A 22423-nucleotide genomic window follows, 5' to 3' on the forward strand; every position below is an offset into this window, starting at 1 on the left:
CAGAGCTGCCCACTCCCACCTCAAGGCTTGCCTTTGTCTGCTGCTTCCTGTTAATTAAAAGCCACTGAAGTATAGAATTTTTTCCTTAATCTGACTCCACATGTTTTATCTCTAACTCACTGTAGTAATAGGCATAAGATCAAGACATTTTCACTAATATTGGAAGGAAGCTATACTTCAATATAGGATTACATCAACCCTATATTGAATATAATAAGATAAAATTGAAAACCATGTAAAATCTTGTATGAATTTAGAATATTGTTTCACAAATACAAGCTGGAGGAGGTATCCTAGACAGCGGCACTGGGAGGAAAAAAAAATGAGAGTTTTGGTGGAAAGCAAGTAGTAGCCAAGAAAGCTACTGGAGTCTTAGATGGCTGCATTAAGAAGAGTGACCAGTGGGGCGGCTAGATGGTGCAGTGGATAAAGCACCGGCCTTGGAGTCAGGAGTACCTGGGTTCAAATCCGGTCTCAGACACTTAATAATTACCTAGCTGTGTGGCCTTGGGCAAGCCACTTAACCCCATTTGCCTTGCAAAAAAAAAAAAAAAACTAAAAAAAAAAAGAGTGACCAGAATGAGGAAGAAGATAGTTTCTCTATATACTCCATTCTGCCCAATTGTACATTTAGAATATTATGTTTAGGTTTGGCCACTGAATTTTTTAAACAAAATTGAAGAATAAAGAACATGGAGAGAAAAATTACCAATTAAGCATTCATTGAAGGGACTGGAGATGTTAGCCTGAATAATGCTTAGTAGGGATGCAATAGATGCTTTCAAGTTTTTGAAGAAATATTTTGATGTGGAAAGAGATATTAAACTTATCATTCTTATATACATGGGGCAAAATGAAGAATAAAGGGTAGCAATTCAAAGCCAGAGTTCAGCCTGACACAAGTAAAATATTCCTAGTAAGTAGAATAGTCCAAAATTGGATTGAGTTGTTTTGGGAAATAATGGATTCCTTCTCACAGATTGTCGTTGAAAATCCTCCTTCTCTGAATTTCACCCAACCACCCATTGAGAAAATAAGAAAAAACAAAACCCCTATATTGTCAACAATCAAGCAAAATAAATTCCTACATTGGTCATTAAAAAAAAATGTGTTAATCAGCTCTCTTCAGTCCATCACCTCTCTGTTGGGAAGTAGGAAGCATGTTCTGCCATGAGTGCTCTGGAATAGGAGATGTTTGCATTGATCAGAGTTCCTAAAATCTTTCAAAATTGTTGGAATTTTTTTGTCTTTACTTTGTTTCCATGTTGTACATTGATCCAAATTGAGTGTGATAAGAGAGAAATCATATCCTTAAGAAAGAAACAAAAAGTATAAGAGATAACAAGATTAGACAATAAGATATCTGGGTTTTTTTTTCCTGAATTAAAGGGAATAGTTGTTGAACTTTGTTCAAACTCCACAGCTCTTTATCTGGATATAGATGGCATTCTCCATTGCAGACAGCCCAAAATTGTCCCTGATTGTTGCACTGATGATATGAACAAGTCCATCAAAGTTGATCATCACCCCCATGTTACTGTTAGGGTGTACAGTGTTTTTCTGGTTCCGCTCATCTCACTCAGCATCACTTCATGCAAATCCCTCCAGGCTTCCCTGAATTCCCATCCTTCCTGGTTTCTAATAGAACAGTAGTGTTCCATGACATACATATACCACAATTTGCTACACCATTCCCCAGTTGAAGGACATTTACTTGATTTCCAATTCTTTGCCACCTCAAATAGAGCTGCTATTGAATATTTTTGTACAAGTGATGTTTTTACCCTTTTTCATCATCTCTTCAGGGTATAGACCCAATAGTGGTATTGCTGGATCAAAGGGCATGCACATTTTTGTTGCCCTTTGGGCATACTTCCAAATTGCTCTCCAGAAAGGTTGGATGAGTTCACAGCTTCACCAACAGTGTAATAGTGTCCTAGATTTCCCACAACCCTTCCAACAATGGTCATTATCCTTTCTGGTCATATTGGCCAGTCTGAGAGGTGTGAGGTGGTACCTCAGAGAAGCTTTGATTTGCATTTCTCTAATAATTCATGATTTAGAGCAATTTTTCATATGGCTATGGATTGCTTTGATCTCATCTGTAAATTGCCTTTGCATATCCTTTGACTATTTGTCAACTGGGGAATGGCTTTTTTAAAAAAAAATATGACTCAGTTCTCTGTATATTTTAGAAATGAGTCCTTTGTCAGAATCATTAGTTGTAAAGATTGTTTCCCAATTTACTACAAAATTGTTGGAATTTATAATAGTATTTCTAATAAATAAATTGTTCTCCAGGTCCTGCTTTCTTCATTTTGCATCATTTCATAAAAGTCTTCCCAGATTAATGTAAAACCATCCTTTCATCATTTCTTACAGCACAATAGTATTCTATACTCTTTTCTGTCCATATACCATATACCAAAACTTGTTCAACTATCCTCCAATTAATCATACTTCCTCAGTTTTAATTCTTTGCCACCATAAAAGAAACAAAGAAAGCTACTAGAAGTATTTTTGTATATATGAGATTTTTCTTCTTCTTTCATCTTTTTTGGAAGAATAGACCTGTTAGTGAAGCTGAATTTAATAGATTTTTAGGCATGATGACAAATTGCTTTTCAGAATAGCTGGACTAATTTATAACTCCATCAATTATTCAATAATGTACATGCTTTCTTAGCTCCCCCCGCCCAGGATTTGTCATTTTCCTTTTTCCAACTTTTTTTTTTATCAACAATCTAACATGTGTGAGGTGGAACTTCAAAGTTATTTTATTTTGAGCATTTTTATGTGATGAATGACAACTTGGATTTCTTCCTTTGAAAACTACCTGTTCACAATTGGGAAACGGAAAATTTTATTCTTACAAATTTATTCTTATAAATTTGAATCAGTTCCCTATATAACTTAGTTAATGAGACCATTTTTTTTCATAGAAACTCACTGCCAAGATTTTTTTCCTATTTACTCATTTCTCTTATTTAGCTATATCAGTTTTGCTTGTGTTCTAATTGTTAATCTTTTATTTCCCTCTTCCTTATTCTCTTATAACTTTCTTTCTTGATGGCAGTAAGAGTAAGGTGATATTACTAGTTTTCTAGATTTTTGTAAGATCTGCTTCTCCTCCTCTGCCCCTCTTGCCAAAGTCCAATCATAGATTCTATTTTCTTTTCTTTTTAAATTCCATTTTGATATTTACTTTTGTTAGAATTTTTTATTTAATACTAATCCCTCTATTAGTCTGCCCTCTTTCTGATTCCCTCCTTTTTCTTTCCTTATCATCCTATTTCCCTTTTGAGGAAAATGTATTTTGGTACCCAATTGTGTTGTGTGTATTTTTCTTTCCTTTGACTAGTTCAGATGAGAGTAAGGTTAAAGACATTCACTTACTCTACCTCTTCATCCTTGTTAGTATGGTTTTATACTTGTATGCAATTATAATTTTCCTCAATCTTTTCTTTCTTCCCTAATACACCCCATTCTATTCTAATTCCCCTCTTTTTATTCTTTTTTTAATTATAAAAATATAACAATGCTTCTTCCAGGATTTCTATTTTATTACCTATTTCTGATTCCTGATAAGAGTTCTGAAGGGACACATGTATAATCTCTTATTAGAAAATAAAGTTTAAATGTAAAGACTAACAGACTGCCTTCTCTGAATGGGGGGAGGAAAGCAAGAATAGGGTAAAAATTGTAAAATCCAAAATAAATAAATTTAAAAGGAAAAAAAAGAAAAGAAAATATATCTTTGTTTTATCCCTTATGGTTGTTTGCTTATATTTATCTTTTTGCCTCTTGACACCTGGATATATATTTTAAAGTTTTTATTCTGCTCCAATCTTGTCATCAGAAAACCTTAGAAGTCTTTTATTTCTTTAAAAGTCATTCCCTCCCTGGAAAATTATAATCAGTTTTGCCCAGTAAGTTATTCTTAGATGTAAACCTGGCTCTTTTTGTCTTCTGGAATATCACGTTCCAAGTTCTCCATTCCATTATAGTATTGACTGATAAACCATGATTGTTCCTGACTGACTCCTTGGTACTTGAATTCTTTCATTCTGACTGCATTAAATATTCTTTCTTTGGGATGGAAACAGAATTTTTTGGCAATAAGATTTCTAGGAATTTTCACCTGGGAGGTTCTTTTTGAAGAAGACTGTTGGTAGATTTGTTTTCATGTTGGACTGTGATACTAAGAGATCTAGACAGTTTTGTTTAATGATTTCTCAAAATATAATATATAAGCTCTTTTTTGTGGTCATGGCATTCAAGTAGTTCACTGATTTTTAAATTATCTCTTCAATCTTTTTTAAAATCAAGTTGCTTACATGAGATAATTTATGTTTTCATTGATTTTTTCCATGTCTTGACTTTTTAAAATAATTCTTATTGTTCATAGAGTCCTTAGCTTCTATTTGGTTCATTCTAAATTTGGAGTTCATTTTCCCTCAATGTTTTCCCCTAGTATTCTATTTCATTTATAAATTTTAAAAAGTTAAACTATTTTAAACTCTTATTCTTTTTCTTCTGAAATTCTGTTTCAAATTGTGCCAAAAACATGTTTTTGTTTGAGACTTGCTTAGAGATATTTCATACATATGACCTGAACAGTATCCTTAATAGCACCATAATAACTTTGAGGAAATAATTATTTCTCTTTTGTATTAATAATTACTGCATCAGGACCAAAGTGTCTCCCCTTTTCTGATTTTGTATCCAAAAATCAAACAGTCTAATATCTGATAAAAGACAGTAAAAGAAATTCTAAGTTCAGACAAAAGGATGGGTTTCTACATATTGTGTTTATTCAGACAAGAGATATGGAAATTGACTGAGATTTGGCTGCTCAATGTCATGTACGTCTCTCATTGTAATATTCATTTACTCATTAATTAGTAGTCAATCAGTGTTGATTGCATATAAACTGAACTTACTGCCATGAGGGATCTTTGGCATTTGAGAGTTCCACTGACCTCATTTATTAATGCTAGCATATTAATAAAATGATTAAAATATCCAGAAACTATGTCTTTTGAACTTTTTAAATGTCACAGTCCTTAATGGTCATAGTTTTTAACAATTTTTATAAGTTTCTTGTTTCCCATTTTTTTCAGTCTACTTCCTAATTATAGACTTTATATGAGTATTGGACTTCTCTTTACTCCTGAAAAGGATCTCTGGGCTGAGCATACCACTTGGGTTATATTGTTGTTTTTTGGGGGGATTGAATATTGTGCTAGTCTAGAATCACAGGGAAAACTCAGAAAAACTCAGATTGAGGTATAGCAAGCTTTCAAGAGATACCAAAATGGTCAGATCCAGGGCAAAGTCAAATTTTTGTCCTAAGCTTCCTGACCTGGGTTTTTGGATCTGAGCAATATACCTGTAGGATTGCAATTCTAATAAACTACTGATGCTGCTGTTGGACTTAGTCAATAGCAGCAGCTGGAAAATTATTGGTTCAGAGTAGCAAAATTTTAGGTTCCCCTTTGATTTGGATTCCTGCCCTACTAGGACTGGGACTCCCCCCTCAAGTCAGTTGGGTCTGTAGCCTGGAATTAGTGAGGACTGACTTGCCCATTGGTACCTTTTGCTGAAGCCTGTACAAGATTAGACCCATGTGTTTGGAACCTCTTCTTGTCCTGGTGTACAACCTCAGTCCTCTTTTAAGTGTTGTACCCAAATGCTCTACCTGACCATGCCTGGTTGTTCCCTTTTTCCACCATCTGTAGACTTGAGTATCTTCCTTTGCTAATATGGACTGAAAAAAAATGACTTGTGTTTTTTTTTCTTAAACTTTTCAATTAGGATTAGTCTTGTCTGTTTTCAAGATCTTAGTGAAGGACTTATGGGATAGAACTCAGGTATATGTGTTTCTGTTACTCTGCTATCTTATTAGAATAATATCACCCATTTGTAATACTTTCTCTAGAACAAACTGACTTCAGGGATAGGTTTAGAACTAACACATCATGTTGTTTGTACTCATTGGTACTCATTAAAGACATAAAAGGACAAGGATAACTGTAATACTGTTCTACAAGGATAACTGTGGCACAGTTTAACATCTAGTAAGATAAATACTAACAATTAATGAAAATTTCAATGCTCTGAGCAACTTTATTTCTTCCCACCTCCATTTACATAATGGCTTAGGAAACTATGCATCTTTTATTCAGAAGGAAAAACTTTTCTAAAATATCATGGGGCAGCTAGGTGGTGCAGTAGATAGAGCACCAGTTCTGGAGTCAGGAGGATCTGAGTTCAAATCTGTCATAAGACTACTAGATTGGGCAAATCCCAGGGAATTTTTCCCTTTACACCAAGTATAACTTACATCTCATCAGCTTGGAACAATCATTCAATAAATAATTTATTTAGTGCTTACTATGTATCAGGCACTATGCTAAGTACAGAAGAAAGGCAATGAAATAGCCCCATTCTGTCCTAAATGACCAAGAATATTTGTTCTAGGAAGTAGTCAGCTTCTTCTACTTGAAGACCATGTCTCCTCTCCTCCTCCTAATTGACCTTCCCTCCTTAAACCTGCCTATTCCCTGTATGGTATGATCTTGAAGTTCCTTCAGTATCCTGGTGGTCCTCTTCTAGAGGAGTCTCAATTTCTCATTGTCTATGTTAGAACACAGCAGCAAGAACTGAACTCAGACTCTACATGTGGTCTGATCAGAGAGAGTACAATGGAAGTATTAGTTTCCTGGAGTTCTTTCCATGGAACCTAAGGTAATGTAGCATCTGGGGGACTTTCTGCTACTAACTTTTTAGTCCCCCATCCCTCAGGCAAGTCACTCCAGTTTTCAGGGTATGCTATGATTCTGAATTCATTCTAAAAATAAAGTCAGGGATTCCCACTTAGTCAGGCAGAAGACACAATTAGTTGGAAGCAAAAGCATTTAATGGAAAAGTAGAAAAAGGAACATTAGAAAATCCTCCCTCCTCTTTCAGCTCTGATGTACAAGGCTGATGATGCCTTCTGATGAAATCATTTTGTTCCTACTGGACTTGGCTTCTCCATTTGTTTCATATGGCATCCACTTTCTGTTAAGCTTTCAGTCTCTTCTGGGCATTGTTCCCTCCTGGTCTTTCCTATTTCATGTTGGATGATGTCTTGCTGTTCTCATTCCTCCTCCTACCACCTCATCTCTGCCACTACTCTCTTGCTTTCTCCTTTCAGGGCACCCATTAACCACCTCATCCCAACCCCCTGCTTAAACCATTAATCTCCTCTGTAACATCCTTGACAACCTTTCTTTGACCACTCCCCCTGTAATGGAGAAATTATTCTCAGCTACTCCATTTTGAAAAAGCTTAATCACTAATATATTTTTTCTTACATTGGGTAAAAATCTTATTCTTCTCCATTTGTTCACACTTCTAGGGTCAAGTAGAATTTAATTAAATTCAACAAATGCCTACTTTTTAAATTTTTTTCTTATTTAAGTGCCTACTGTGTGGAATGAACTGTACCAGATGCTATAGATATGAAAAAAAAATAATTTCCTACCCTCCAGAAGTTTGTATTCTATTATGGTTAATAAATCAATTCTTCCTTTTACTCAAAAAACCTTTAAATACTTGAAGTCATCAACCTTCCCTGGAAATCTATTTTTCTAAGGGTGACTATCCCTCTTTTATACAAACCAATTCTCATAACAGATTTCAGTTTGATAATCTCCCTTCTAAAATCCAACAATTAGCTCTGAATACAGTACTCTAGATATGATATGACCAACACAAAATATATTAGTCCTACTGCTTCTTTGTTCTGGAGGCTATAAATAATTAAGATTCCATTAGGTGTTTTTAAACTACTAACTCATATTGATCTTATAATTTACTAAAACTGCTAATTTTTTTCTACTTCAAATGCTGTCTAGCTATCTCTCCCATCCCTTATTTGTATAGTTAATTTCCTAAATTTAAGTACAAAATTTTATATTTTTCTCTTAAATTTCCTCTTCTCAATACAACCCACTCTTTCAGCCTGCCAAGGTAGTTTTGCATCATGATTCAATTGTTCAATACAGCAGCTAACCTTTCCAGATTCACATCATCATGTACAAATTTTACCATCATTTCATTTTTATTTTCAGCTAAATCACTGAAGAAATATTATTGATTTGAAGCTGAGAATGAGGCCCTGTAGCTTATTGCTAAAGACCTTCTTCCAGGATGATAGCTATCCATTCAGAATAATAATAATAATAGCCAGTATTTATATAGTACTTTAAGGTTTACAAAGTACTTTGCAAATATTGTCTCATCATTATAATAACCCTGGAAGAAGGTAGGTATTATTATTCCAATTTTGAAAATAAGGAAACTGAGAAAGAGTGGTTAAGTGACTTACCAGGGTAAGATAATACAGCTAGAAAGTGTCTGAAGGGGCAGCTAGGTGGCTCAATGGATAGAGCACTGGTCTTGGAGTCAGGAGTACCTGAGTTCAAATCCGGCCTCAGACACTTAATAATTACCTAGCCGTGTGGCCTCGGGCAAGTGACTTAACCCCATTGCCTTGAAAAATCTAAAAAAAACAAAACAAAACAGAAAGTACCTGAAGCAAAATTTGTACTCAGATCATTCCAACACCAAGTCTGGCACTCTGTGTTGCCTTTCATCAATCAATATTCTTTGAATCATGTCACTTAATCAGTTCTATATATTTCCCTTTTTGTCCATAAGGACTTTGTGAAATACTCTATTCAGTATTTTGCTGCAATATGGATATACTAAGTTTTTTCTAATCTACTGTTGAATAATCATGTACAAAAAAAATGAAGTTATTGCTTTAGCATGACTTTTTAAAAATGAATCCATGCTGCCTCAGACCAATTGCTATTTTCTTTTCTAAGTTCTCACAAAACATCCCTTTTAATGATCTGTTCCAGAGTTCTGATAGGAGCTTATAATAAACAGCTGCTTGTAGTTTGCTATGAATATCTTTTTTGAAAAATGGGACATTTTGTTCAACTCCAGTAGATATTTACTAGGCTATTTCCTCATTTCTTCCCTGGTTCTTCAAAGAGGTTGTTTGAATTCCTTGGGATGCAATTCATCCAGCTCTGGTGACTTCAGTTCAGTAAAGGAAACAAGGTATCGTCTCCTGTTGAATCCCTTTCTGGACTCCCTCAATCTTCCCCAGGCAAGCATTGAAGAGGCGAGAGACAAGGAAGCCAAGTTCTCCCTTTGTACACCAAGGTCTCCATTTATTGAACCAAATACCAGTGTTTAAATACCTCCCCAGTCTCTAATCCATTCCCACTCCCATGGCACTTAGTAAGATAAGGCTCTGGTGCTCAAGGACACCAGGTGAAGATAATTTACCATGCTCCCATACACAACAGTCCCTAAAAATCTCCTTACTTGTCTTTGATCTCCATTTTCTCCTACACCTTTTTGTTCTGCCCTTTTCAGTCTAAAGACTTCTTTATAAAAACAAGTTTTTTTCTGTTATTAATGCTTCATTAATCCCTTTCTCCCCACCATATTTAAGCAAAGATGACAAAAAATTGTGTATCCCACATTCTACTTATGAAGTTCCCATCTTTCTACTGAGAGGAGGAAATAAATCTCCTTAAAAGTCTTCCAAGACCAAGAATATCAATCTCATTCATTGGAATACAATTGCTCCTCCATGTTCTTACATTTATGCTAGTTACTCATTGCATATATTATTATCTTCATTCTTTGTTCTTCCTACCATATCACACAAGTTTTCCCCATGTTTCTCAGAATTTTTCATAATCATCTTTTTTAACAGAAAAATAATGTTCTCTTATATTCATATATCATAATTTGTTCAGTCATTCCCAAATCAGAGGGCTCCTATTTTATTTTTTTGACATTAAAAAGACTGCTTTGTGCATTTTGTTATATGTATGTATCTGTGTGTGTGTGTTTGTGTATTTGTATATAACACACATATAACCTTTTTTTTTTCTGCCTTGAGTATATGACCAGTAGTGAGATCCATGGGTCAAGCAGGGTGAAAATTTTTCTCAAATAATTCTAAATTGTTTTCCAGAATGGTTGGGGCCTGTTTATAACTCCACCAACAGTACTAGTCTTGATAAGAGAAAGCAGAAGCAATATGCTAAGGAGAGAGAGGAAGTCAGGAGTGATTGATTCAAAAGCTTCATGTTTTATGACCTTGAATGAGGGTTTTAACCAGTGAACAGACATTTCTTCTGTGAGAAAGTGAGGAAACAAGATTAGTTAATAATGGTGTTAGTACAATGTGAAAAATGTGATATTAAAAAAAAGATGTGAAAAACATCCTATATTACCTACCTGGTTTATAGTTTTGACTCTCATGGAAAGCTAATTCCAGTAAAACAAAGTACCAGTCAAATCAATTTGCTGCTGCTGTGGTTGGTTTGGTTTTTTGTTTTTGTTTTTGTTTGTTTTTTTTTACAAAAAAATCCATTAACAAATCAATAAAATTTAGTACAGAAAATAATAAAAGAGAGTGGTCTACAACTTTAGACCAAAAAGCACAATTCACCTCAGTCAACAGTTCTTTGAATGAAGGTAATTATTTTACATGTCATTACCCCAACCTTGTACTTCCATAGTGTTCCTCTGTTATAAATATTTGCAGTGCCAAAACACACAGGAGTTTCATATTTCACTAGCTGTTGTTCATATCTCCTCTGTGGTCATAGGATGTACTTGAGTGTTCAAGTGTAATTTATAAAAGAGGAAAAAAACCCCACCTAGAAACATCAGGATGGCAGATATAATTGCTAGAGGAACCGCATGCCCAATTTCCTGTGTTTTCAGCCTGGAGGGGATATAGAAAGTAGCAGGAAAAGTTATAATCTCATTTTTAAACACTGAGTGAAAATTCCAGATTACACAGATTAACAAACAGATTCCAGCACAAACATAAAAGAATCCTCCAATAAAGAATGGATTACAGATTGATGATTTAGGACCAGTTCGCATATTAAAGTTCCTCATTGCAATGACAATGAAGACTTTTCCCAAGACACCCAGAATGCAAATAACCAGAAAGATTATCTGAGCAACCCGAAAATCCTGGGGTAGAAAAGTGCTGTATATACTGTAAGTATGACAAATCTTGGCAGATCTGCTTTGAGGAGAAAACAGGATAGTACTGTAAAAGCAAACTTTCCAGATCCCCACCCAAACCATGCCAGAGGAGATGATGGAAGTTGTATTGTCCAAGTGCCACACCCTCCAATCCACTAATCCCATGGAGGCAACTTCCAGGATCCAGCCGATAGTGGTTAAGGCAAAGCCTAAGACTTGAAGGTTGCCACTAGTGAGATAGGAGTTCATGGCCTGGATAGCTTCAGGAAATGTCAGGTATTTATAGCTGCCCTAAAAACAAACATAAGTAACCATTGTACAATGTGCACATCCATAGCAGCTTAGAAATAAAAAAGGGATATGGCAATGATTGTTGTTAATCATTTTTAAATGAAGTGCTAATAATCTCTGGAAGGAGGAAAAGAAAGGGGAGTAACTACTTCAATCTGATATAGGAACAGGACAGTAATGCTGTCCAATATGGGATGAGAGTCAGGAATCCTGAACGTAAATTGAAGAATTTTGAACCTGCATTCAGGAAAGACCTGGGTTCAAATTCTAACTCTCTCCAACTAACTATGTGAATTCTGAGCAAGGCAATTCAGTTGCCCGAGTCTCATTTTTTGCATCTTAGAGTTCAATCTGTAGGAGAATACTGTGTTGTTGATATTTAGTTATTCTTTCAGTCATGTTCAATTCTTTATAATGGCATTTTGTTTATTTATTTATTCATTTATTATGTATGTATTTATTTATGTGTTTATTTGTTTGTTCGTTTTAGGTTTTTGCAAGGCAATGGGGTTAAGTGGCTTGCCTAAGGCCACACAGCTAGGTAATTATTAAGTGTCTGAGGCTGGATTTGAGCTCAGGTACTCCTGACTCCAGGGCCAGTGCTCTATCCACTGTACCACCTTAGCTACCCCTTGTTTATTTTTTTTTTTGACAAAGATACTGGCCTTTCCAGTTTCTTTCTACAGATGAGGAGACTGAGGCAAACTTCCCTAAGGTCACACAACTAATAAGTGTCTAAGGCAGGATTTTCACTCATGTTCAAGATGAGTCTTCCTGATTCCTAGTACTACATTGGATCTATTGTATCTTTACTTCAAAGTACTATTTTAAAAAATACTGGCTCTAGTGTTAAAGGAAGAGAGTTTAAATTGCTTCTCACACTATGCCTATGTTCACTGGGCAAGTTAATTAACCTCTCTGGGATGGACTCATTGTCTTCATTTATAAAATGAGAGAGTTGGACTAGATGGTTTCCAAGGTTCTCTTCAAGCTCTTGATCTTTGATCTTATATGATCCTATAATCAAATAATCTTTAAGTATTTATTAAGTACCAACTAGGTGCTAGAAATTGTGCTAAATGATGGAAATACAAATGCAAAAAAGATGACTCCCACCCATAAAGAGTATATATTCTAATAAAGAGGTATACTCTATTCACAGATGTAAATGTAGGCCATAATAAATATAAATGCACTATGATGGGGATCGGAGGAAGGGAGAATCAACAACTGAGAGAAATAAATAGGAGAGGCCTCTGTAATTAGAACCTGAGTGGAGCCTTGAAGAGATCTGGGGGAATATGAGAAGGAGAGATAAAGAAGGAATTCGTTCCAGTCTTGGGGAATAGAGGACTGCAGTCCAAGGCTGTAGTCTAGAAGGATAAAACTGGAGAATTACAGAGATCATTGGTAACTTGAAGTGAACAGTTTCTATCATGTAGTAGAGATAGAAGCCAGAATGTAACAGGTAAGAATGAAAAGTGAAAATGTGCAGACTATGAACATAATCTTTTTCTAGCAGTTTATCTATAAAAGGAAGAAGAAATAAAGGATAATAACTGCAATATGGGTTCTTAAAACCTTTTGTGTTTGTATCATGGGTCCTTTTGTCAGTCTGGTAACCTCAGAATAATGTCTTTAAAAGCATGAAATACATAGGATTGCAGAATCTAATATTTTAAATAAATATAACACATAGGTATGCAAAATGCAATATTTTTAAATAAGTAAAATATTTTAAATAAAATATACTTCATTTTGATATTTCATATTCAATATAATTGGTTTATTATTGAAATACAATTATGAAGTTAAAAAAAGTCTATGGAACCCAGGTTAAGAATGCCTATGTCAGGAGCTCTCAGGATTGAGGAAAGGAAAGGAGTCAGGTGAATAAAGAAATTGGGGAAATATAAGATGATTGAAGGAGCAAGCTGTGAGAGGAGACAAGAAAACTGATATCTCTTCCTGTAAAACTAGAGCAAAGGAAGACAGGTTAAGAATAATACCAATGTGATTTGAAGTTTGGAATTCAGGAGGTGGGGGAGCTTTTTTCCCCAGTAAACTGTTAGATGAAATCCTTTGCTGAGCAGGGGGAATATGATTCATATAAGTAAAAAGTCATATAAAAAATCAGCTATTTTTCTTTCTCTTATATACCTAGTCCCATTACATAATTATGACTACATATAGCTAACCAATACAATTTCAAACCAGAAAATGTATGTAAGGAGCATTTAATGAAGTCATTGAAATGCAAATTATTTTCATTATCTTTAATTATACTGTTTGAAGGGTTTAACTTTTTGGTTCTTTTGCAAAGCAGGGGAATTAACTTTCATTTAAATATATTATGTTTAAATAAAGTCTTCAATGTAATTAATACAAGTGGATTTCCAATCATTGAAGACCCAAATCAGAATAGCAGTCAACCTTCCATTTCCAGTGGAAACTATGGGATGACAATGAGAGGTGAAGTGATTTGGCTATTATTATATAAGCAGCATAGGTTTTTCTGAACACTGCAGATGGATTACTCTTCCCATTATGCCATGCCACATTCTTCAATGGATTTTAAACTCCAAAGTAATTTGCAGCCAGATTAACTTGAGACACATTGTATTACACATGGTTAACACTTAGTGAATGTTTGTTTCATTTCAAGTTCCCTCAACCTAATGATCTTCAGATTCTTTCTTTTCTTGCCCATTCTCAATTGATCAGTTAACATGCATTTATTAATTGCCAGCTTTGAGGTGACTTGGACTGCTTTGGGAGATAGCTGAACAATGCTTACACTAGGGATACAAATGCAAAGACTGAAACAATCTTTACATTTAAGGAACTTACATTTTAATGGAAAATAATATAAATAGAATAAAAAATAAGTTATCAATTTAGGGGCAGTTAGGTGGTTCAGTTGATAGAGTATGGGATCTGGAGTCAGGAAGTTTCATCTTTTTAAGTTCAAATCTGGCGTCAGACACTGGGGACCCTGGGCAAATCACTTCACCCTATTTACCTTAGGTTGCCTCATCTATAAAATGAGCTGGAGAAGAAAATGGCAAACCAATCCACTATTTCTGCCAAGAAAACCAAAAAATGGAGCCAGGAAGAGTTTGACACCCCTGAATAACAACAACATTTTAATTCAAGGTTGTTCTAGAGCTGGGTAGGATTGGGTAAGCAAATGACATTAGCATTATATTCCAGGAATAAGGGACAGCAGAAATGGGAGATGAAATGCCATGAGTGAGGAACAAAGACAAGGTCAGTTTGTCTGGATTAGATAGTAGAAAGGGTGAGTCATATACAATAAGCCTAGAAAGATATTTTAGATTGTAAAAGGGTTTAAAAGGCAAACAGAAGAACTAACATTTTATCTTAGGCTAGAAAGCTACTGCAATTTATTGAGTAAGGAGCGTAGCATCTTCAGAGATATTCTTAAGGAAAAATTATATTGACAGCATAATAGGGGATAGACAGGCATGAAGAGAGACTTGAGTGAAGAAGACCTACTGAGAGGCTATTAAAAGTGATCTAAGGGGGGGGGTGGCTAGGTGGCGCAGTGGATAGAGCACTGACCTTGGAGTCAGGAGTACCTGGGTTCAAATCTGCCCTCAGACACTTAATTACCTAGCCGTGTGGCCTTGGGCAAGCCACTTAACCCCATTGCCTTGAAAAATCTAAAAAAAAGTGACCTAAAGAAGAGATTATAAGAGGCTAAACAAAAGTGGTGACCACATGAACCAAACCTATACATCCAATCTTAATTTCTCTCCTAAACTCTTGTATTACATCACCTTCTCTTCTGTTTATAATGCTAAACTAAAATTTCTCCACATTAGTAACCTTTGAGTGACTTTTCTACCCCCCCAACCAATTACCAAATCCTGTGACATAATTTCTTTATTCCATCCTTTCCAATTGGATGTCTTGTCAACATCTCACACCCAACATATCCAAAAATAGGATTCAGCATTTTCCATCTGTTACCCATTCGTCATACAAAACTTCCATTTATCTTTTAAGAATACCAACTAAGCCTTGATGGACTTGTTCATTCCATCAGTGCAACAACCAGGGACAATTTTGGGCTGTCTGCAATGGAGAATACCATCTGTATCCAGATAAAGAGCTGTGGAGTTTGAACAAATTTCAAGGATTATTCCCTTTAATTTAGAAAAAAAACTAGATATCTTATTGTCTGATCTTATTATCTCTTATGCTTTTTGTTTCTTTCTTAAGGATGTGATTTCTCTCTCATCACACTCAATTTGGATCAATGTACAACATGGAAACAAAATAAAGACTGACAGATTGCTTTCCGGTGGGGGGATGGGGGGAGGGAATTAAGATTGGGAGAAAAATTGTAAAACTCAAAACTCAAATAAAATCTTAAAAAAAAAAAGAAAACCAACTAAGAATCACTCCTACCTCTTCTCCTTTTCCTCCACATCTAATCAGCTGCCAAATCCTGTCAGTTCTATCTGCACAGTCTCTCTTGAATACATCCCTGGTGTTGAAATCAGAAGGCTATGGCCTTAGTTCAGATACTCATTACCTCTTCTGGGGACTATTGTAAGCCCCCTCACAATCCATCTCCTTGCTTCTAGTTTCCCTCCTCTCTATTCCATCCTGTTCACCACTGACAAAATATTCTTCTTAGGGCACAGTTTTGAATATGCTGAAAATACCTTTTTCAAGGTATTCTCCGATCTACTTGTTGCCTTAAAGAATGCAGATAGAACTCTGCTTGATTTCTCAGGGCCTCTCCAAAAGAGTTCCAGCCTATTTCTCTAGCATTATTTCACATTATTCCCCTGTATATATAAATATATATATATATATATATATTTATATATACAGTCAAACTGGATTACTTGCCATTTCTCAAATTTGACATTCCATCTCTCACCTCTTCCAATTCCCCCCAAGTCATCTCTCCCATTCAGAAAACCAACAATCTCCTCAAATCCTTATTTTCCTTCAGTTCACATGCTATTTTTTCTTTCCTGATTTTCTTATTTCTCCCTTTTCTGTTTCTATTTCTATAGCTTTTTGTTTAATCTTTCCTGTTCCCCTTGTGCTCCCTTCCATGAATTATACTTAGGTGTATTCATATTGTATTTCCCTCTCCACTTCCCAATTAGAACAAAATTCCTTGAGTGTTTTTTTTCATTTGACTTCCCAGTACCTAGCACAGGGCAACGTAACTAGTAGGAACTTAAATTTATTTGTCAAAATTAAGTGGCATAAAATGAATTTAATCTTCCCTGGAAACTAATAGCACATTGATTGTATCTTCTATGTATGTCCATCACATTTTACTTTAGATTATAGTTATTTATGATCACTTTCAAAATTATCCTTAGTAGATAATAAAGGTAAACAAATCTAACCATGAATTTAAACTTCCCTCAAGCAGTTTACCTTCGATCTTCGATTGATGGTGTGGGGAGGGAAAGTAGGATGTATAGCTGAACATACAGATGTGTAATTTATAGTGGGAAACAAAGGGGGAAAGGAGGACAGACAAAAAGCTATAGTAATAGCTAGGAGAATCAAAAAAGGAAGAGATGGTATCTGAATTAAACTTTGAAAATAAAGGATTTTGGAAAAATAGCAATGAAAAAGCAAAGAGAGTTTCTGAATTGCTACTTGACAGTAACACTGAAACTTATTCATCTTTTTTTCCCTTAGTAATTAGCAAGTGTCTTGCATGTAATAAGGGTTAAGTGAAATGAATGCAGTTCCTGAGTTATTTCTCTTAAAAGTTATCATAGGTGATTTTTTTAAGACTGTTACAATCTTTTGGAAATGTTAGATTTGGAATTTGCCAAATAATTTACACCTGAATTCCTTCAATGACTCCAGGCCTAAATTATACAACATCTATGGGGATACTATTGTTGAACATTCAGAAATGAAACCAGAAACCACTAAGCAAATGTAGAAAATAAGGAAAGTTTGACTTGATAGTAACGGCTTTACATTTAAGTGAAGGATTACTGAGTTCTCCATCTCTTTTTTGCATCCCCAGAATTTAGCATGGTCTAGCTTATAGTCTGTGCTTAATAAGTGTTTATTGACCAATCAAATGTCTGACTGGGAAATGAGATGTTATTTCATTAATATAATACCATTCTATTGGCTTCCAAAGAAATTTGCTTCCAATTTTGATCTCTCTCTCTCTCTCTCTCTCTCTCTCTCTCTCTCTCTCTCTCTCTCTCTCTCTTTCTCTCTCTCTCCCCAACTGTTCCAGTCTTCTGCCTCTCCAAGGTATCATTTTTATCTTTCTTCTTTCTACTAACTCTACCATAGGCCATCACCAGATATTAGCCAAAAGCCATTCATTTGTTCTGTATTCAAGCCTTCAATATCTGGATGTAGAATTTAATTAGAAAGCTAGAGCTATCATAAGACTTAAATAGGAAGATTGGAGTTAAAATCATTATGCTTATCTGCTTTGACAATTCCTCTAATTCAATTCAATATTTAGATAATTCTAAGTTAGTATCCTTATTTAGTAGGATTTTCAAATGTAGAGGCTTAAAGACAAAAATATCCCTGAGTTATAGCACTGAAATATATGGAATTTTAGGGCATTACACTACTATTTTCTTTCAATCTTCTTTTTAGCATAAGAAGGAACATCTAGAATACTCATTTTTCTAAGTATTCCACTTATTATATTTTGAAGTCCTTCATGTGAAAAGTATTGTTCTATATTCTGGGGAGATATTATCACCACCCCTAAGATGAGAGAGGTAGATACAAGGTGGATCTTTGGCTAACCCATCTTCAATAAAAAACAATATGACAAAATAATTAGATTACAAGCTTTGGAGTCATATCCTAGGCCTGTTACTATCTCTCTGATGTTACGAAAGTCATCTAACCTCTCTGAGTTCCAGTTTCTTCATCTGTATCATGAGTGGATAGGATTAGTTGTCTCCAAGGTACCTTTCAATTCTCAAACTTTGAACCTCTGATTTTAAGAGGTATACAAAGTGCACAAAAAATGGAGGTCATTTATAGGGCATTTCTACACCCCCCCCAATTTCATAGTGGTTTATTTATGCTATATAAATCAGATGACCCCTTCTTTCATCCCTATTCCCTTACCTGAACTGGGCTTTCCCAAATCAGAGGTCCTCTTTCAGCATGCACCAAAGTAGGAAAGAGCTAAGAACAATATGTATATGTAATATAATCCACATTGTAAGACCCATGTCTAACCTAATCATTTGGTTTCTTCCCTAAATCTGCTTCTCCTGTGACTATCTTCCTGAGGCTTTATGAAGTAACTGCTCCTATTCTCCTTGATTCCCAAAAGAGCACATTTCCATCAAAACAGCAAAAAAAAAGTCTCAACTCAGAATTAGTCTCTTTGCTTCCTGCCTTCAACTTCAGCGAGACCACATGTGCTGACAAAACTATGAGTCACCAGTGCTAAGTCAGTGTTACCTTGTTATATATAGGGACCCTCACTTTTTCAGGCAGAATATATCTCTGACTCTAGTAGGAATCAATCTGGAAAAGAGGGTTTGCTTAAATAGATTTTAAATTTAGATCCGGTTTTGAATTATGGTAAATATCCTTAAGGATATTTACAATAGCTCCCTGTTTTTCTTTGTTGAAATTTCATGCACAAAAATAGCTAAAAATTAAATCTTCATTTCCAAAGCATCATGATCCATGCTATTGGTCTTTGACTCACTGGTAAAATAGGATCAGAGCTGCATAAGTTTTAGAGTTCAAAAATACCTTTGCAGCCTTCTAGTCTACATCATCATTTTACAGATGCAGAGACTGAAGTCCAGAGAGGTTCAATGACCTACCCAAGGTCACAAAGGAATTAATCTTAAGTTTTCTAACTCTCAGCTAAGTGATCTTTCCACTGCATTAGAATCTGGGTAACTAAAGATCTGTGTTTTTGACAGTATTCTGTTTACAAAGGGTATGTACCATGTATACTTACCTCAGCTCCAAAGACTGTGCTTTTGAAGAGATGATAGTAAAAACATTTTAAAATATCAGTTTGATCCGTCATTAATGAAATTGATACAGGATACACTTTAATTATGATCTGTTGAGCGTCCTGCTCCACCTCAGTTTTCTGGACATGACCTGGTAGAACTGTTATTCCCTGAGAGGAGAGATGATAATTTCTATGATTCAAATAGAGTTAACATTAATTCAATAAACATTTAAGGCTGGGCTGTTAGGTGCATAGAGGATACAGTACCAGACCTGGAGTCATGAAGACACCTCTTCCTGAGTTCATATCTGCCCTCAGATACCAATTGTTAGATTTCATTTAACCCTGTTTGGCTCAGTTTCCTCATTTGTAAAATGAGCTAGAGAAGGAAATGGCAAACTACTCCAATATCTCTGCTAGGAAAACCTCAAATGGGGTCTCCAAGAGTCAGATACAATGAACAACTAAATAGCAATAATGTTCAGTGCTAAGTGTGGGGACAGGTAGAAATGTGAATAAAATGTTACTTTCTAATAGAGAATATATGTGCAAATATATAACATTCATTGTTTTAGTGTACATTTTTAGTGTACATTTAACAATGAAAAGGTCTGTACTAGGAATTGGAGATGTAAAAATTAAAATGATAACAGCATCTGCCTTCAAAGAGCTTATTTTCTCCTATCGAGAAACCATATCTACACAGTTAAATCAATATAAAATATAGATCAAGTAAATACTAAATAATCTGGAGGAAGGAGGGCTCTAACAACTCAGGGTATGATAGACAAGGTGACATGGGTTGAGTCTAATAGAGGTACTAACATAACAAAGAAGAACTAAAAGGGAAGGGAGAGAGACAGAGGCAGAGACAAGAGAAAGTAATTTCCAGATTATAGAGTTAGTGTTTGATCTGAACCTTGAAAGAGACATTTGTGAGGAAGAAGAAGGTAAAAGGAGGTTGTAGTAGGAGAATCCTAATGTATGAAAATGATAAAGAGATCTGATACAGAGAAGGCATCATGAAAGAGGTTGGCTCAAGCCATCACCCAAGTAATTATTAAGCTGCTACTATTTGATATGTGAAACATGATATAGGATCTCAAGGGAAAACAAAATAACAATCACACTATATAGTTTTAAAAAATAAGTGAGATTTCATTAGGACAACTCCTTCAAGAGCATCTCATGGAACACTGCAACAGAACAAAAAAAAGTGAGATTGCAAAGGTGCGATTGCAAAGTTCAAGATGGGTTGGATTTATTGTAAAACAATACTTCCTTTGTTTCTGTGATTGCCTTGAAAAATTACAGTTATTCTACCCTGAAATATAGAAGACAGGTATTTGGAATCAATCATCAAAACTTTATTAAGTATTTACTAGGTGCTAGACACTGTGCTAAGCATGAGGGATACAAAAAGAGAAAAAAGAGCATCTCTGCCCTTCAGGAACTTAAAATCTATTTTCAAAGTACTACCTGAACTTAATTCCTTATGAGAAACATGAGAAATCTATATTAAAACATATAACCAAAATACAAAAAAAAAATACAAAATACAAAAGAATTTTTGAAACAAAGACTTGAAAGGCAAAAAGATTCAAACCATTAATGTTAGGAATGATTCTTCACTAACCAGTGAAGTGTGCTCCAAGGTTTTTGGTGTAGGAGGAGAGGATGAGACTAGTACATGTGGCCCTGCTTGACTGAAATGGAATCTTCTCTTTCAAATCTTCCCCAATTCTTCATCACTGGATCCTCAACATAATTGTAAATGTAGTTGTAAAATCAGATTCAAGACAAAGGGACTCTTTTTCAAACCTAAGTCCTTCCTTTCCAGGTTTCCATTTTAATGTGTCTACATTCTACTCCACTGTCCTCACATTCTGAATTCTTTGTTGCTATGCCCTAAACTCCCACAACATGTCCTCTCATTAGGTAGCCTCATCTTATCACTTAGCATCACTTAGGAATGCATTCAAATTCAAATTCCTTCTTTCTAATGCTCTTTTCTCAACTAATTTTCCATACACACACACACACACACACACACACACACACACACACACATATATGATATCTACATCTATATAAATGTAGATATCATTTATATTTATAGAAGAACAATTGGTACAGTAGTTTATATCTTTCACAACCAAGGGGCCATCTTTTAAACCTGTATCCTCATCTCATGTTTCTTAAACTGAGTAATGATGTAGCAGAAAAGGCAGCAGTTCCTAACAAATAGGATATGTGGACAGAAGCACATTTAAGAAGTGCCACCGAAGATGGAGACAAGAAAGGATCTTGTCTTAGGCACTCTCTCATAAATTTATAAGCTAAGGACTCTAAATTTTCGAGAGACAGAACCCACAGAGGGATCCAGGGAGGCAATTCTCCTACTCAAGGTAACCTGGAAAAGAGCAGAAAGGCTCTGCTCCCCAGGTCTGAGGGGCAGCCCACCAGAGGTGTGGCCTGCCAGAGTGAAAGAACCTCAGCCTCCCGGAGGCAGCCCCAGGGCGCTGGGAGCCACTGCTCACAGTAGGAGTGGAGTTTCCTGAGCTACACCCCAGGGGAGCACTGGGCACAAATTGAGGGAAGAGCAGGGGACCTCTGCCAGAGCAAGCAGGTGGAGCCCAGCCCTCAGGGCACACAGCCAGCAGCAGTGGTCTTTCAGCAGCCCAGATCCAGGAAACAGAAATGGGTGGAGCCAGTAAGCAGGAGCCCCCAGGGCATGAGCCCATTGAACCTAGGGAGGGGAGTGAAAAGAAAATGCCAAGCTCTGTCCTCTGCCCCAGAACAGGACTCTGGGGCTCTGACCACATTCAGATCCTGATCGCAATCTAGGCCCCCCCATAGAACAGCAGGCCCCCCCCCCCACCTCAGCCCCGTGGCAGAGGGGAGCACTTATGGTCATTCACAGACCAGAAGGGAGAACAGAACCTTACACACTGAGACCCTTGTGGGAGTGTTCCAAAAGCTCAGGAAGCACCCCCAAAACAGGCTCAGGATGGGAAAATGAGCAAGCAGAGGAAAAAGAGGAACACCATTGAGAAATATTTTGCA

General features: G+C 35.8%; 1 protein-coding gene across 2 annotated transcripts; it reads right to left on the reverse strand.

The window, feature by feature from the left end:
* Nucleotides 1–1322: 1322 nt before the first annotated feature.
* On the reverse strand, nt 1323–22193 carry CLDN34 (claudin 34). 2 transcript variants are annotated; one of them, XM_074213585.1, is made up of 4 exons: nt 20994–22193; nt 19358–19525; nt 18502–18561; nt 1323–11373 (listed from the first exon to the last, which is right to left on the reverse strand). In XM_074213585.1, exons 2-4 carry the CDS (start codon nt 19427–19429, stop codon nt 10669–10671), a joined length of 837 nt encoding a protein of 278 aa, XP_074069686.1. In that variant the 5' UTR covers nt 19430–19525; nt 20994–22193; the 3' UTR covers nt 1323–10668. The 2 variants fall into 2 exon arrangements, with proteins under 2 accessions (XP_074069686.1, XP_074069687.1); XM_074213586.1 differs by lacking the exon at nt 18502–18561.
* Nucleotides 22194–22423: the final 230 nt, after the last annotated feature.

Source organism: Macrotis lagotis, chromosome 1, assembly GCF_037893015.1.
Source record: "Macrotis lagotis isolate mMagLag1 chromosome 1, bilby.v1.9.chrom.fasta, whole genome shotgun sequence".
NCBI classification, from domain to species: Eukaryota; Metazoa; Chordata; class Mammalia; order Peramelemorphia; family Peramelidae; genus Macrotis; species Macrotis lagotis.